Here is a 17919-nt window from a genome sequence, read left to right as displayed (position 1 = left end):
TAAATTTGGCACAAACCTCGTATCATTAAGAAATTCCATAATTATGTACCCTGTAAAAAAATAAATATATATATGTTAATGTTAATTACAATAATGTTAGTAATGAGCTAACACTAGATGGATTACGTGTTTATTTATAAGTAAATAATAAAATAAGTAAAATAATACTAAATAAGTAAAATAATAAAACAATTTCAAATAAAATTCTGTATTTTGTATTCTTCAGAATTCTGTATTTTGATGGTCCTTTTTCAAAAAACAGTGACAAATCATCAAATTAGTTCACGAGGTTTGAGCCGAACTTGACACGAATCACGTACACTGAATAGAATCGACTCCATAATTTAGGACTCGATTCATTAATAAGAGATTCGATTCTTTGGTGTCGAGCCCGAATCAGAGAAGCAGGCGCGTCTCGGTGTGGATTATGCGGTTCGTACCTAAAAGTCTGCTTAGTGCTACGAAACATACTAGAATCAAAGGTATTAATAAATAATTACACAGGATAGAATGTGATAAGTGCAAGATTCAAGTTCTATTAATTTTTTATTTTTTTTATTTTTTTACCAGAAATAGGAATAAAATCTAAAATTATTGTGAATTATTTTCTGCATGGTAGAAAACAATGGAGCATTGTTTAAGGATTTTGTTGCAAACTTTTTTCCTTTTGTTACTGCTGTGTGTAAAATCATGGGCACAGGTGTATAATTTGAGCGTGTCTATTGAGGAGGGTTTACCTGTAGGAACAAGAGTAGGGGATGTAAGAGCTGCTTTTCCTCCTAGTCTACAAAGCAGCGGGTTCTTCATATCCGAGAGCACAGACTCAGATGTTTTCCGTGATCTGAAAATAGATTCAGAGACAGGAGTTATTTCTACATCTGTAGTTCTGGACCGTGAACGCAGAGACATATATGAATTTTCCATTACAAGTTTGAGTGCACAGGTGGTTAAGGTTCACGTGGTGGTTAAAGACGTGAACGATCACGCACCTGCGTTTCCTAAAGGAATCGTGATGCTGAACGTGTCCGAATGGACACCAACCGGGACAACATTTCACCTGGATGCTGCAGGAGATCAAGACGAAGGCAGATTTGGCGTTCAAGGCTACAGAATTTTGGAAAGTATCCCAGAGAAGGTTTTCAAACTGAACGTCCAGAGTATGGATTTGGTTCTTGTGAAAGAGCTGGATAGAGAAACTGTGGATTTCTACAATCTTACCATTGAGGCTTTTGATGGTGGGGTACCACCAAAAAATGGGTACTTACAAGTAAACGTTAACATTTTGGATGAAAATGACAACCTTCCTGTGTTCGATCAGACCGACTATCAAGCTTTTATTTTGGAAAATACCCCCATTTTATCACCTGTATGTCAGGTAAACGCTCACGACCTGGATGTTGACTCTAACGGCCTCATCAGATATGAGATCAATCGACTCCAGAGCAACTCAGGTGAGTTTTTCATTATTGACAAAAATACAGGTATCATTAGTGTGAATAAGATTCTGGATTACGAAACCAGCTCGTCTTTTGAGCTGGTCGTGATGGCCCAGGATCAGGGATCTCCTCCAAAATCTAGCAGCGTGTTTGTGGAAATCAAGATCCTGGATGTAAATGATAACAGCCCCAATATCAGCATCGTGTTTTTGAGCGAAAGTGGAGTTCCAGAGGTTTCTGAAGGTGCCAGTTATGGAGATTACGTGGCCAGAATTATCATTTCAGACCCTGATTTGGGAGAAATGAACAAAGTCAGCGTGCTCCTCGAAGGTGGGGAAGGGAAGTTCATCTTAAAGTCTGTAGATGCGTTTGTGTATGCTTTATGTGTGGAAGGTGCACTTGACAAGGAGGAGAATGATCAGTACATGCTCACCATCATTGCCTCGGACTTCGGTTCTCCTCCTTTGAGAAGCGAGAGGACGTTTGTTCTACGAATTTCTGATGTGAACGATAATGCACCGGTTTTTGAGCAAAAAATCTATGAGTCTAACGTTTTTGAGGACGCTCCTGAAGGAAGCTCAGTGATTCAGGTCAAGGCCCATGATGATGATGAGGATTCTGGGATATCATACTGGATTTTACAGTCGGATCAAAGTTTTCTGGTGAACATTGACTCCTTGACTGGTATCATCAGCACTGCTGCAGGTTTAGACCGAGAGCGAGAGACAGATCTGGTGTTTTTGGTGGTTGCTGTGGACTCTGGCTTTCCCCCTTTAACCTCTACAGCTACCGTTAGCATCTACGTCGAGGATGTCAATGATAACAGCCCTGTGTTCCAAAAGCAGATCTACAACATCACCATTCGGGAACATCTCGCCATCGGAAGCTGCTTTATCCAGGTAAATATTTTAAAGCATATATATATATATATATATATATATATATATATATATATATATATATATAATTTTTTTTATAAAGTCACCACTTTATTTGGGACATATGTCTGCAAACACATACAGCATTAAAGACCCCAAAATCCGCTGTACCTGATACACTCATATCAACATCACACACACTGATTTTAGTGTCAGTGCTACACACACATACACACACACACACACACACACACACACACACACACACACACACACACACACACACACACACACACAGAGAACAGAGTTCTTTATGAATCAGGAGACATCACTAACTGACGACTGAAGAGCGTGAATGTTTACTCTGCTCAGTACAAAGACTGCAGTGTTACTGCAAGGTGGAAAGTGTGTTTGTGTTTGTGTGTGTGTGTGTGTGTGTGTGTGTGTGAGAGAGAGAGACCAACATGAATCCTGGCACTGTCTTTCTGGAACAAACAGCAAAACAATGCTAGAATAATCACACTGTATGCATGCCTATAAAAAAAACTGAAGGTTTTTCACTCAGATCAACTAATATTTGTAGCTATTCATGATTCCCTTAGCCTTAAAAAAAAGCCCCATTTCGGCCTGAAGACCAGCAGCAATAAACCGTAAAGCCTCTAATATTCTAAGAAGTGTATAGACTAATAGACTTATTGATATCTGTTGTATTTTCCCTTGACATTTCCTTTGAAATTCAACAAGGTTAAAATAATCGTAGTTTTTGTCACAATATTTCAAATGATTAATTTTTACATTATAATAATTTGTAGGTGCAGAATACCTTTAAATCTTTTAAAAATTATTTGTTATAATCATTTTTTATGTAATATTATAATATTATACAGTGCATGTCCACTGAATATTATTTTTAATTATAGTATGAAAGAATAATATTTTTAGCAGCTTTATTTGGTGACTTTAATAATAAAAGTAGTAATTAGATCATTTATAATAATAATAATAATAATAATAATAATAATAATAATAATAATAATAATAATAATAATAATTTTTTAAATTAATGAAACACAAGCATTTCTGTTTTTGGTCCAGCTCTGTTTAAAGTATCAGTTTCACACGCTATGTGTATTATAGCTTTTAGACTTTGACCGAAAGTTAAATCCACACCGTGACCCACACAGGCCATAAAATCCATTATCTCATATTTACTGCAGGAACGGATCAAAGAATCAAACGCTGCCGAATGCAGAGCTAAACGACGCGAGAGATAACAAAGTAGGAAAGACAAGCAGCTGTAAAATGTACGTGACGAAGGAGAAGTTATCATTGTGGCTTTATTAAACCTTGTAGCAAGAATATAAGGTTTGGTATAGAACATAAAGATTATTATTGCAGAATAAAATACTGGAGACTCCTTTAAACAATGTTAAATAAACATCTACTCATAGAAAACCTTTCCATATCAATGACTATGTTTTTGTTGTTAAATTTCACATTTTTTTATTAGTTTATTGTTATATTCAGCTGAACAAGTGTGTATCGTTACCCGTAACGTATAAGAACGAGCTCCTGAATCCTGTCGAAAGTGCTTTAGAACTTCTCACCAAACACGACTAACAATGCGTCTTATATTTTGTTCCAGAAATGACTGAATTCTGTCAATTTTTAGTGAAACAACAGAAAGATGCAAAGGCAGTAACATGATATTCAGACAGAGATGATTTTTTTCTCTGTTTTAATTCTTCTGTCTTATTTTGATTGATGAGCTTTTTGTTGTGTAGGTAACTGCTGAGGATGCTGATGGTGGTGAGTTTGGATCGGTGCGTTACGATTTTTCAGATGCTTTTAACACTGAATACACAAACAACCTGTTTCACATCAACCCCATTACCGGAGAGATCTGTGTGTCCGGTGACATCGATCACGATGAAGGCCTGGTGAACTTTGACCTTTTGGTAAAAGCTGAAGACCAAGTGAGTGTAATGTAGACAGACTGTATTATTAATCTTATTATATTATTATTAATATTTATTTATTTCTTTTATTTATATAGTGAGGGACATTTTAAACTCATTGGTCCTGTTGATCGTTTTCTGTCCTCCTCTTTAGGGAGGCCTCGGCTCACAGATGTATCTTCATGTAGATGTTGAGGATGTGAACGATAACACCCCTGTATTTAACCCAGAGAAATACACCACAAGCTTGAGTAGGAACACTCAGACAGGCGCTGAAATCCTCACCGTCTTTGCCACAGATCGAGATTCGGGAATTTACGGACAGGTTTCATACGAGCTTCTCCATGGAGACCACGCGTCATTTTTCTCTGTGAACAAATCCTCAGGTGAAACAATGACAAAATCGACATTTGGGTATAAAAGATTGGAGAGGAAAATGCAGGATGTGGAAAAAAGTTATTAGCTTATATAATACTGTGAAAAAAAACACACTTTGTTGTTGTGTGTGTGTGTGTGTGTGTGTGTGTGTGTGTGTGTGTGTGGTCTGCAGGTACACTCTCCATCTCCTCCAGTCTCTCTAAGCTCAGCTCTGGCACTGTGCGTCTCGCTGTCTCCGCCCAAGATGGAGGAGGCGTGGCTTCTCCGAGACCTGCTGACATCATTGTAAACATTCTGAACGCTGGCCACGCCCCTGCACTCTTCCAAAAGTCCTACTACAGCTTCTCTGTGTCTGAGGATTCTCCTCCTGGCACCTCGGTGGGGAAAGTGCAGGCTGTAAAACCTCACGGTGAGTTTAGATCACATAATCATTGCCTGTCATAAAAGATGACAAAGTTGTGGCATTGTCAGGAAATTTTTTATTAAATCTCAGGGGGTAAGTGCTGTACTGTATGCTAATGAACAGGAAAAACTAGCCAATCACAGTGATCTTTGAGCTTATGTATGCAGACAAAGGCAGCTCGTGCTAGCTGTTAGAAAAGATGTGGCAGATTTACAGAAATCTAGAGGAATTTGCAAATCCAATGAACAAATTGGAAAATAAATGGAAGGATGAATTGTCCAGTGTTGAAGCACATCATCTACATATCACATGAAAAGGATCAGCAAGGAAACAGTTAGAAGTGTGTTCACATTTAACACCACTAAACATTTGTTATTTGAGACACAGCTAACAAGAACTTTGGAGAGTTATATTTTTCTTTTAATGGTATCTTCCCTTGCAGATTTGGTGGATGCTCACATGTATCGGATCTCCTCGGGTAACCCTGAGGGGTATTTCTCTCTGGATTCCGAGACTGGTGTGATCTACACCAACTTTTCGCTAGATCACGAGTCCCTACCAAGTGCACTTCTCACTGTTGAAGCTTACAGCAATACTCAGGACATTTACAGCACCGCTCACGTCCACATCATCATCACAGACATCAATGACAACCCACCTGTCTTCCCACTGAGCTTCGATCTCATCACATTATCCCATAAAGCTGTTCCTGGGACGACGGTCTACGTAGCACATGCTCATGACAGTGACAGCGATGCTAATGGGCAGATTCGCTACTCTCTGCATCCTGAGAGTCAGTTATTCTCTATTCATCCTCATTTTGGGACTTTAACGCTCAAGAGCAGTGTTACAGAAGACACTCTACAGAAATATGAGCTTAACCTGGTGGCCAAAGATAAAGGAAATCCATCATTAAGCTCCTCAATGAGCCTTACGGTGGAGCTTGACCCTTCAGTGAACATGAAGGACATGCTAGCCTTCGAGACGCTAATTTACCAAGTCGAGATTGGAGAAAACGCTCAAAGCGGCACTCGTGTTATCCAAGTGCGTGCCCATGGGATCAAATCACAGACTGGGTCACCTTTAGCCAGAATTCTCAGCTACTCTATAGATCCACTGTCAACAACGTTGCCGTTCCTTATACAGCCGGAGAGCGGCTGGATCTTTGTGGCCCGCAGTCTAGATTACGAGTCAGAGAAGATGTACAGATTTCACATTCGTGCCACAGCTCGAGGCAGTGATGAAGCAATGAGTGCATCAGCCATCGTCATCATCTCAGTGCAGGATGAAAATGATAACACTCCAGTTTTCAGTAGAGAAAGATACTTTTTCAGCGTCCCAGAGAGTCTGAACCCGCACGGCCTGATGGGAAAGTTGAACGCTACAGATAGAGATTCTGGGAAAAACGGACAGCTGTCCTACATCCTGCTGTCTGACACCAAACACTTCCGCATCGACTCTAAAACTGGTGAGACCCCATAATCCATCCTTCAATAAACTGTTTCGCTTTAAAAATGGCTGCCCCGGGGTAATCATTGATACACATCATCTCAAGTTGGGCATTGGATAATGTTTATTTCAGTCCTGTGTTATTTTCTGGCTTTTGGCAGGAGGGCTAATTAACTGGGTGGCTTTGGATCGAGAGCATCAACCTCATCACACACTAAGGGTCTTAGTGACCGATCACGGTCATCCTCGCCTGAACTCCACCACAACCGTCTACGTAACTGTGACCGATATCAACGACAATCCACCTCAGTTCACACACCAGGAGCTCAGCTTGCAGGTCAACAACGTTTACTTCACTGTAGCTCTCACAGGAAATCAAAGTACATTCTGTGTTTTTGAATATCAAATGAAATGCAGTTAATAAATTGGTCATATTTGTTACATGACGAGAGGGAAGGCAGTGTAGCAGAATGAGCGTAACAAAGATATTTTGCCTGTTACTTGTTTTTATCATAGTACATCAACATAAATACTAAAGACACAGATTCAGTACAGATTATATCTCAGAGGTATCCGGTTTTATCTGCAGTATTGATTACAATGTGTTTTCTTTGTTTTACAGGTTTGTGCTAACCTTCCTGTCGGTTCTGTGATAGCGAACATGTTTGCTAAGGACCTGGATGCAGGAGAAAATGGGACGATTACATTTTCTCTAAGAGGAGGTAAATCTGCAGTACATTCATGGCTTGTATTCTGGTGTTTATTAACATCTCAAATATATTCAGACATACATTATTATTATTATAAGTATTTTGTCGCAAATTGTCTTTTTAATGTCAACATGGAAGACAGTATCAGATATCTTGAGGTTCAAATATTTTATAGATAAATTAGAAACTACACCTCACTTAAAGTCAGCTGTAAATGTAGCACACGAATGTATAGAGCTTTCTAGAATAGCACCAAGTTCCCATTATTTTATAAACTTGACAAAACAACATAACGAATCTAAAGCATCCAAAATTCCAAAAGTCCAAAAATGTATTTGTGTGGGCAGACAGATTAACTACCGCAGCAAGACGTGGGCAATTCGTGGTCGTGGGCAAGTCATGGCCTAATGGTTAGAGAGTCTGACTCGTAATCCTAAGCTTGTGGGTTCGAGTCTCGGGCCGGCCATGACTGAGGTGCCCTTGAGCAAGGCACCGAACCCCCCAACTGCTCCCCGGGCGCCGCAGCATAAAAAAAATGGCTGGGAACCGTACATAGCAATATGTCACGTCACTCACATTAAATGGAAAATATTAGGTATTGACCCTAATCTTATTTTCTTTCCCTGTAGATGATGTAATTGGTCGTTTTGAGATTGACAGTCAGAGTGGAGAAATCAAGATTACAACAAGATTCGATCGTAATCACCGGAGGAGGTACACCATCAGGGTGGTTGCTACGGACAACGGTGCTATCCCTGTAGAGCAGACGGCGATTGTGCACGTACAGGTAAAGCTTCAGCGTTCACATAAATATATGCAAATTTATTTGAAATAAAAATTACCTGTAATACATTTAATTAATTTTAATTAAAAAATATTTAGGTCCACACTTGCGCTCATGTCCAAGGTCACAAAGTGGGCAGTCGTGAATTTTTGGGCCTCCGATGTTTAACCGTCAGAGAAGATGCCAGTGTGGGATCTCTGATTGGCTCGCTTGGAGTTTTCAGGAGAAGCAGTCAGCCTTTGCGCTACACTGTGGCTAACGGAGATGGGAGTTTTCACTTTACTACTGATCCAGCGAATGGCAACATTTATCTAGCAAAGCCTTTAGATTACGAGACTAATCAGCAGTACTATTTCGAAGTTCATCCCAATTTTAATGCCACTGTTTTAGTGTCTGTCAGCATTGACGATGTAAATGACCACGCCCCCAATTTCCCTGGCAACAACAGCATTGTGGTGTTCAGTGTTCAGGAAGATGTCACCGTAGGAACCGTAGTGTACGTCTTCAAAGCAGTCGACGGTGATGGGACTCTTCGTAACAGTGCTGTCCGTTACACGCTGACCTTTGACCCGAAATTCACTGCAAAGGAGCTGCCTTTCAGGATTGACCCTGACTCTGGGGCTGTCTTAACAACTTCGCTGTTAGATCGTGAGCGCAATCAAAGTTTTGCCTTTGTTGTTACCGCCAGCGACAGCACACATGTCGACTCTGTGACGGCTCAAGTGTTCATATCAGACATCAACGACAACAGCCCCACCTTTTTTTCAAATGAAACGGTTCACATAGCAGAGGACACAGAAGTCGGGAGTCTTCTACATCATTTCCTGGCCAGAGATGAAGATGAAGGAGTGAACAGTCATGTGAGCTTCAGTGTGATCTCTGGAAATGAAGCTGGAGTGTTTCGTTTGGAGAGATCAGGTAAAATCCTGCATTGTGTTATGGATATACATTCACAGAATTTTTTTATCTTGCTCATGTACATGTTGAGGTGTTTTTTTATGTTTCCCAAATGATGCCGAAATGCCTCATGGGTATTTTGAACCATTTAGAATAATTATTTAGACACATAGGACACTAGCTTTTCAAGAAACATTTTACGATATGCTTTTTGTCATCAACTATTAAATGATGATGATTATTAATGAGTAAAGTTTTGACAAGTTTGGTAATAATTAGCATTCTTTCAATCGTTTTTCTTTTCTTATGCCCTGCAAGGTCACTTGTATTTGAACTCCTCTGTGGATTATGAATCCCAGCATGCTTTTGGGCTCACAGTCCAGGTCTCAGATGGTGGGACACCGTCTCTTTCGTCCACTCAGACCATGACTGTGCTGTTGGTGGATGTGAACGATGAGACTCCACTGTTTGAACACAACTTTTACCGAGCCAGCGTGATGGAGAACAGAGAGCCAGGAGAAGCAGTGATTACAGTCAGAGCATTGGACTTGGATTCAGGTACAGCAAAGGAGGAAAGATACATGACGGGTGGATGGATAGATTGGAAAGGTGTTTATACGTGTTTGTTCTCTCCCTCACAGGTGAGAATGCTAATATTAGCTACAGCCTCTTGCCTGGTGCTGATTATGAGTTTTTCAGCATTGACTCACACTCTGGTCATATCAGCACCACCACAAGGTTGGACCGGGAGCTGCAGCACAGCTTCATTCTCAGAGGTAAGTATCATTGGGTCAGAATTAAACACCATATGGAGAGTTTAAAATTTCACTCCCACTGTTTAGTATTAATATTAAAGTCTGTCTCGTATTAAAGTCTGAGTTTCTTTGCAATTTTGTAGGTAATCAGTATAGTATCAGTATATATCTGCTTCTCCTTATTCGGACTTTACCTCTGCATTGTGCTCATCACATGACCTAACTGACCTGATTGGCTGATCTGCAGTTCAGGCAGAGGATGCTGGGTGTCCTGCTCTCTCCAGCACAACTACAGTCCTTTGCTCTGTGCTCGACGTTAACGACAATCCGCCCGAGTTCTCCCAGTCATTCCTCCATATTGTTATACCGGAGAATCTCCCTCCAGGGGTCATTCACACTGCTGTGACCTTTGACCCTGATGATGGGATCAACGGAACGGTGATCTATTCTATAGAGAGTGAGTATACTATTTATGTTCATGCATTTTCTTAATGACAAGTTTAGCAAGCTTTAAAATGATTCTGGAGTCATCTGATAAAATGTGAATAATATAATATTAGCTTTCTGATAGTTTAGCTCTACCCAGTTAGCATGAAATGTCAGTAGTTTTTTTCCTTTCAGCAACTGTGCAGGGCTTATTGGGTGAAACAGACAATCAAAGAATAGAATTTAAAATGCCAAAAATAGTACCAGAAAAGTGTGTACACAAGCAAGATTTAGCGAAGACTTAGGAATTACATAGTGGAAATAGAAGACATAGCGGGGTTCATTCGGGGCTCATATGTTTATTATAGGGATGAGAATTCTGGGAAGTAAAGTTTGTTTTGTTATGTGGATCAGATATGATGTCATTCTTGCAAATAATAGAATTATATATAAACTTTGTCAAAATAATATATTTTTTGTTTTGCTTTTCTCCTGTGTTGATTAGATACATTTGGAGATTTCTTTATCAACTCAGAGACTGGAGCTGTCAGTACTACTAACTCTCTGGACAGAGAGAAACGTCCTAATTACAGACTCCTCATCAAGGCTGCTGATCAGGGCTTTTCCTCTCTCACTTCCACTGCCACTCTTTCTATAAGTCTCTCAGATGAGAATGACAACAGTCCGGGTTTTGATCGAACTTCCTACCGTGCCATCGTTAGTGAAGACCTTCCTCTTGGCAGTGAGATTCTTCGTCTTATTGCTCGAGACCCAGATGAAGGTCAAAATGCTGAAGTCACCTTCTCCTTGATTGAGGAAGAATCCGGGACATTTTCTGTAGACTCCTCGACAGGGGCTGTGCATTTAACGAAACCTCTGGACCGGGAAATTCAGTCGCAGTACAATCTCCGTGCTGTAGCGACTGACGGCTGTAGTCAGGGTCCACGTAGTTCTGTCGTTATCGTCAGTGTTGAGGTGGAGGATGTTAATGATAACGTGCCTTACTGCATTAATGACCCAATAAGGGCATCGGTTAGTGCAGGGTATAACCAAACTGTTGCCATGGTCTCAGCACATGATCCAGATCGAGGTGAAAACGGTACTGTTGTGTTCAGGTTAACAGAGGAAGATGAGCAATTTCAGATTGACCAATGGACCGGAGAGGTGCAGACGAAAACTCCAATGAGGGCCAACATACCTGGGACGAAGGCGCTGAAGGTTTGGGCCACAGATTTGGGCTCGCCTGCTCTCACCTCCACCTGCCTTGTGATAATTACCCTTAACGGAGATGAGCCTCTGCTACAGTTTACAGTGAAACACTATGAAGTGAGCTTACCTGAGAACAGCCTTACAGGTACTGCATTTTTATACCGAAGTTGCTCATAGAAATTCTTCAATATCTTAGAAAATGAAATGTAATAAATTTTTTCCTGGAAATATTTCTAGATTGTTGGGTTAATACTTAATTAATCATTAATTAATTAAAGTTAATCACACTCATGAGCTAATTTTAGCTAATTTTAATTAGCTAATATTAATTAGTTAAAAAGTATTTAAAATTTTTGTCATTAAGGCACCTGGGTGGGAAACGTTGTTGCTCACGATCAAAGTGCTACAGAAGTCACAGTGAAGTACAGCATTTTTAGCGGCAATGAGAACGGAGCATTCAGCATCGATGCTAACACAGGTGAGACTAAAGTCCTTAGTGTGTCGGGAACCATCTTTGTTTTACATACAGTGAGTCGCAAAACAAGCGATATGATATGATGCAGTCGACTACCAATGAGAGTAAAGACAGAAGAGTGCCTTGACGCTAGTCACGCTGTCTACTTATGAATGTTATTGCTATTGCAACCAGTAGTAGGAATACTTACACTAAATCACTGTATGTGTGAACTTAACTTTAGTTATCCAACATAAACAGAAAAAATCTAGGAAATCCTCACAGGTGTGAGGTTCACCTCACACCTCCAGGGTTGGGGATTAGATTCCGGTCTCCGCCTTATGTGTGTGTGGAGTTTGCATGTTCTCCTCGTGCCTTGGGGGTTTCCTCCGGGTACTCCGGTTTCCTCCCCCGGTCCAAAGACATGCATAGTAGGTTGATTGGCATCTCTGGAAAATTGTAACCCGAGGTAGTTCGGATAAGCGGTAGAAAATGAATGAATGAATGAATGAATGAATGAATGAATGAAAAAAATGAAACAGAAACCTTTTTAAATTATTAAAAATTCAATGCATTTTTGTTTAAAAAATGTAAGCTGTAACATACTTCATGATTAATCTGGTATCTACTCTACAGATTGATATGATACGTGAATAATACTAAAATCCTCCTCACACTTTTGTTTAGTTCCCTAAGATGCTTTTGACTCGTGAATAAACATATTAATAATTTTGAGCACATTGACTCTCATCCTTCCACAGGTGATATAACAGTTAGAGATCAGCATTTGCTGGACTTTGAAAGGGAACACGCGGTTCATCTGGTGGTTTTGGCAGAAAATGGCCGCCATTCAAGCCATGCCAGAGTGACCGTCACTCTACAGGATTTAAACGACAATGCTCCAGTGTTTAAACAAAGTTACTACAGAACTGCAGTGTGGGAGGGACAGATTCCTAACACTTACGTCATGCAGGTGTGTGTGTGTTTAGCTTGTTGTTGTTAAATGATGGAGATTATGACTGTATCCCAAATGCCACTACGTCTGACTCGAGTCAGAAAGAGTAACTACACCTTTTTTCCCTCTCAGGTGTTAGCAGTGGACGCTGATAGTGGTGTGAACGGGCAGATAGATTACACTATAGTGGATGGAAATCGAAACAACGCCTTCATTATCGACTCAATACGTGGGATTCTGGCCACCAGTGTGGTCCTTGACAGAGAAATGGTCTCCTCTTACAAGTATACTCAAGAATTACACTCTTAATCAATACTCAATATTTGCTGAAGTATTCCTTAATACTCATTATGCTGTAGGTGTCATAGATGTGCTGTTTGTGCTGGTTTTCAGTCCAATTGGAGTTTTTGCTTGCAAACAAATAAAAACAAAAATTGTACTTATAGCAATAACCTGGAAATTTACAGAAATCCAGGAAATGAAAGTTTGGATATTCTTTTGTCAATGTAATGTACACTGAATTTCTGAAAAAATTAATCTTTAAATGCCAAACATGTACTGTTCATGATGGCTTATCATTATACATGTTTTGTATTCATTTGAACATGTTTTGCTGACTGACAGGTTGATTGTTGAGGCTAAAGACCGGGGAAATCCAGCTCTTACGGAAACATGCACTGTTCAGGTCCAGGTTGTGGATATTAACGACAACAGCCCAGTGATACAAGCAGTGGAGCCTCTAGTGGTCCCTGAGAGTAAGATATCAATCAGATATCAGACAAAGTTTTTGTCAAAGGTTAAATCTGTACTGCTTTACAAATAATGCTTGAATTAAATTCTCTTTTATACTTTTGTTGATATTCAGATTATCCACCTGGCCATATTATTTTCCAAGTAATGGCATCTGATGCAGATCTTCATCCTTCGATCACCTACAGCTTGGCACAAACAGAGAAGCCAAATGACAGCTTTGCCATTGACTTTTATTCTGGAATAATCACATCTATAAAAAGTCTGGATTATGAGGATCAGATCTTGCACACACTGACTGTAGTGGCATCCGATTCAGTACATCAAATGGAAGCACAGATAACTATTAAAGTTTTGGATATAAATGATAACGCACCAGTGTTCTCTCAAGAGTTTTACCAGGTATTTAATCTGATATTTTAAACTTGTTTGTGATTAGAGGTAGTGCTTAATGTTCCCTTTTTCCACATATATTTGGTATATTGAAACTGTATGATGAACATATCTCATCGTCTTGTAATATACATTAGAGAGTATAAATACACTACTGTCTTGTAGATTTATCTTTGACTGTATTGCAGGTAGTGTTACCAGAACTGACACCTGCAGATGTGTTTGTGGTGGCTGTATCAGCTACAGACAGAGACTCGGGTCTGAATGGCAAGATCATTTACAGGCTTCTCTCCTCCACAAAGGCTGGTTTCTATATTAGTCATGAAAATGGTAATATTTGTCTAAATTTCAAGCTTACTAACATTGACAGTGTTACAGTGATTTTGCAAAAAGGACCTCAGAAATTTGCAAAACTGTTTGACTAAGCAGATTTCATTTATGTTCACCAAATAGAAAGCAAGGCATTACAAAACTTGCTTAGATCAACAATAGATATCTCAAACCACATACACACAATGCTATAAATTATTTTTTTTTATATATAAACATATTTATCATCCCTTTTCTATGCCCAGGTTCTATATATACCAGCAAGCCTCTGAAGCATGCAGCTGACAGCAGCATCATTCGGCTTCTGGTGGAAGCTCGGGATGGAGGAGATCCTAGTCTTTCTAGTGTCATGTCAGTAGATATAGAGGTGCAGGACTTCAATGACCATGCACCTTTTTTCCAGCATAGCACATACCAGGTGAGTGTGTGTGAAGACACACCTGTTGGAAATGTACTCCTTACCCTGCTGGCTCAGGACCAGGATTATTCTGAGGAAAACACCCACTTAGACTATACCATTACCGGGGGAAATGAGAAGAGGCATTTCTGCATTGAAACTGCTGTTGTGCCTAAAGAGTTCCAGAAAAGTTTTGTGGGTTATTTAGTGCTGTGTGACACTTTGGACAGAGAGACCACAGAGACATACTTGTTGACTGTTACTGTGATGGACAGAGGAGTGCCTCGGCTAAACAGCTCAACCATAGTCTCAGTCATGGTGCTTGATATCAATGACAATGAACCAGTTTTTAGCAGTTTGGAATACCATGTCCAAGTCAGTGAGAACAATCAGTTAAGTACTTTTCTGGTCTTGGTGTCTGCTCACGATCTAGACCTTGGACCAAATGGCACTGTAAGGTATGACATCATCTCTGGTAACAGTAAAGGGTTGTTCCAATTGAATTATCAAACAGGTACTCTGGAAGCCAGTGGCACCCTGGATTATGAAGACGAAACTAAACACATTTTAACTATTCAAGCCTCAGATGGAGGTGATCCAGACAACAGGAAACTGTCCTTTGCTGTGATATTCATCACGGTGCTTGATGAGAATGATCATTTGCCCTTCTTTAGGTTCCCTACCATCAATTGTTCAGTAGCAGAAAACCTACCTGCTTTTACTCCAGTTTGCATGGTCCATGCTATTGATCAAGATGCAGGGAGTTTTGGCTTGCTTACCTACTCCATTCTGACCTCATGTTTCATGGACTATGGCAATGGAAACCAAGACATGAACGAGGCCTTCACCATTGACCCACTCACTGGAGAAATCCATACCAAACAAATATTTGACTATGAGAGAGTAAGTGAATACTGCTTTGTAGTAGAAGCCATAGACAAAGGAGATCAAGCTGCTATGGTGAGGGTTCAGGTGGACGTTGAAGGTGTGGATGAGTTCAGCCCAGTGTTTACCCAGAAGCTGTATGATTTCACTCTGCCAGACAATGCCATAGTGGGCCAAATTATTGGTTATGTGACAGCCATGGATTATGATAAGGGTATGGATGGCATTGTGGAGTACAATTTAGTTAAGCCATCACTATTTTTTAGTGTCAACAAAAACACAGGCAGTATTTATATCTCAAATCCAGTGTATCATAGAAGAGGCAACCTAGCCACGAGTGAGGCTGTTGAAGACTTTTTGATTCAAGCAAGCAGTCCAAAGCTTGATTCCAGGTCAACCATTTGCCGTGTTGTTGTGAATATTTCCAATTCAGCAGAAGCGCTAACCAGTGCTGCTGTTCGTATCCAGGCTGTCAGCCTTAGTGTTTCTTTAGCAGTGTCGCTTTTGCTCATTATAAGTATAATTGCTCTCATATTGAGATACAAAACTAAAAAGAATGAGCTTAGGAAAACTGCTAATGTTTCATTGGCTGCTAATATCAAGTGTAGCCCTATAAAATATAATGAAACCTTTGGTCTAAGTCAAGACATTCGAGGAAAGAAGGACTCATTCAGGAACTCGGGCTCAAGTGGACGAGGTTCTGCGGAGGGTGAGACCGCTGAAGATGACATGAGTGAGTACCAATGTCTCAAGCAGCCTGATGCTGTCATGACTGAACCAGAATTAGGTATCCCTCTTGACTGGATTTCCTGCAATTCGGTTGAAACATACCTTGGAAAAAGGCAAATGGTGGGAGTGCCCAGTGTTGAGAGTCTGTATAATTTCAAAGAAGAAGGAGGAGGTGAAGGGATGTTGCCTCACATGGTCAACATGACGGAGATGGATGAGGTCATAAGAAGCTACCAAAATATTGAGCACCAAAATATCATTAAAGGATCCTTCAGTAATCTGGTTTACCCTGAAATGCACCTGTGTGGGAAGTATAACTGGGACAAACCTGGAAATTGGAAGCCAAATCTTCACAACATAACTTCTAGGATACCACAAAGAATGGAAACATCTGGGAAAAAGCCCTTTAACTCCAAGTATAACTATTCATGTTTGCCAAGAAACCCAGGACTTAATAATTTTGCTATGACCTCTGACCTTTCTCCTTCTTCATCCCTTCTAACTCTGAGAACAACGAATGCTTCTCCTGTGGTCTCAGAAACTGGTCTGGGTAGTGTTACCAAAATAGATTCACCACCAGAAGATGTCTTGGACGATGCAGATATATAAGTGCATTATATCTAGTATTATATTATTTGCTATATAATTTGCTGTATGATATAATGAATGTAACTACATTTTAAGTAATTTTTTGGTATATTAAACTGGATAATAAAAAGGTCTGCACTACATATTTTGATTTTGCTTCACAGTTGGATTCTGATGCTTTATTTAAACTAGTTTATCGTTTCCCATTCAATATAAAAATTGCTGTAGTGTTGTTAGAACTACAGCAATTTTTATATTGAATGGGAATGCTTTTTTTGCATTAAATTACTAATATTACACAAAACAAAGAAAGATTTGGCCTAAAGTTACAAAATACTAATATATTTGGCATTTAAACATTTTATAATGTGTTTAATTGTTCTTTATACACTTCATTGGATCTCAGATCCCAAGATATAATATTCTTATTAAATTAACAAAGGATTAAAATAATATGACAGTGGAATGTATATCAATCTGTTCACTGTGCTATATTTCTGAACACCGTTACAGCAATGCTTGTGATGTCTGAACATCTTATTTTACAGTGATTGACATTTGTTGTTGTTTTAATGTACATTCTGTTTTTATCTTTAAATAAACCTCAATACATTAATAACTGTTTACTCTTAATTGTGTGATCTGAGTGATCTTGTATGTTCTTGGTAGATGACAAACCAAGAGCATAATGCATAAAAGGAACAGCCTTTTTCAATACATCAAAAAATTAAATGTATTTAAATATAAATAAATGAAAGGGAAAATTCTCAGACTTTACATTTTCCATATTTCTATGACTCCCACGAGGTCCTCTTCCTTAATGTTCTACTGTATAATTCTTTAGAGTTCTACCTTTCTCTTCTGCATACACATAGCATGTTCTAGACTGATGTTTCTCCTGAGTGCCAAACCTTTCAGCTGCAAATATCGTGAAAACATCAAGGACTACGTAGACTTTCACGCTCTATCCAAATGCCTGATTTAAATAATGCAAACATAAAAAGGCAGAAAAACAGCTCAGGAAAAACAAAAAATGGAGAAAGAATCTTTCCAAGGCTACCAAGTGTTTACAAGCTATGCATTGCAAATAATTAAAAACAGACCATTATATAAACTAATGTACTGTAATAACACAGGCTGTCTTCACCATAACAG

At 39.5% G+C, this 17919-nt stretch overlaps 1 protein-coding gene across 1 annotated transcript; it reads left to right on the top strand.

Moving 5' to 3' along the window:
- The first annotated feature begins 391 nt into the window (after positions 1-391).
- dchs2 (dachsous cadherin-related 2) lies at positions 392-17374 on the top strand. The gene is made up of 20 exons (XM_027158131.2): positions 392-2335; positions 4099-4290; positions 4427-4658; positions 4823-5059; positions 5496-6521; positions 6664-6839; positions 7125-7224; positions 7842-7999; positions 8095-8914; positions 9212-9451; positions 9535-9669; positions 9896-10105; positions 10580-11428; positions 11648-11761; positions 12499-12710; positions 12825-12976; positions 13317-13447; positions 13558-13844; positions 14024-14165; positions 14411-17374. The coding sequence occupies exons 1-20, from the start codon at positions 626-628 to the stop codon at positions 16783-16785; spliced, it is 9498 nt and encodes a 3165-aa protein (XP_027013932.2). The 5' UTR covers positions 392-625; the 3' UTR covers positions 16786-17374.
- The last annotated feature ends 545 nt before the right edge of the window (positions 17375-17919 follow it).

This window comes from Tachysurus fulvidraco, chromosome 7, assembly GCF_022655615.1.
Source record: "Tachysurus fulvidraco isolate hzauxx_2018 chromosome 7, HZAU_PFXX_2.0, whole genome shotgun sequence".
NCBI classification, from domain to species: domain Eukaryota; kingdom Metazoa; phylum Chordata; class Actinopteri; order Siluriformes; family Bagridae; genus Tachysurus; species Tachysurus fulvidraco.
This window is presented reverse-complemented; position numbering and strand designations above follow the sequence as displayed.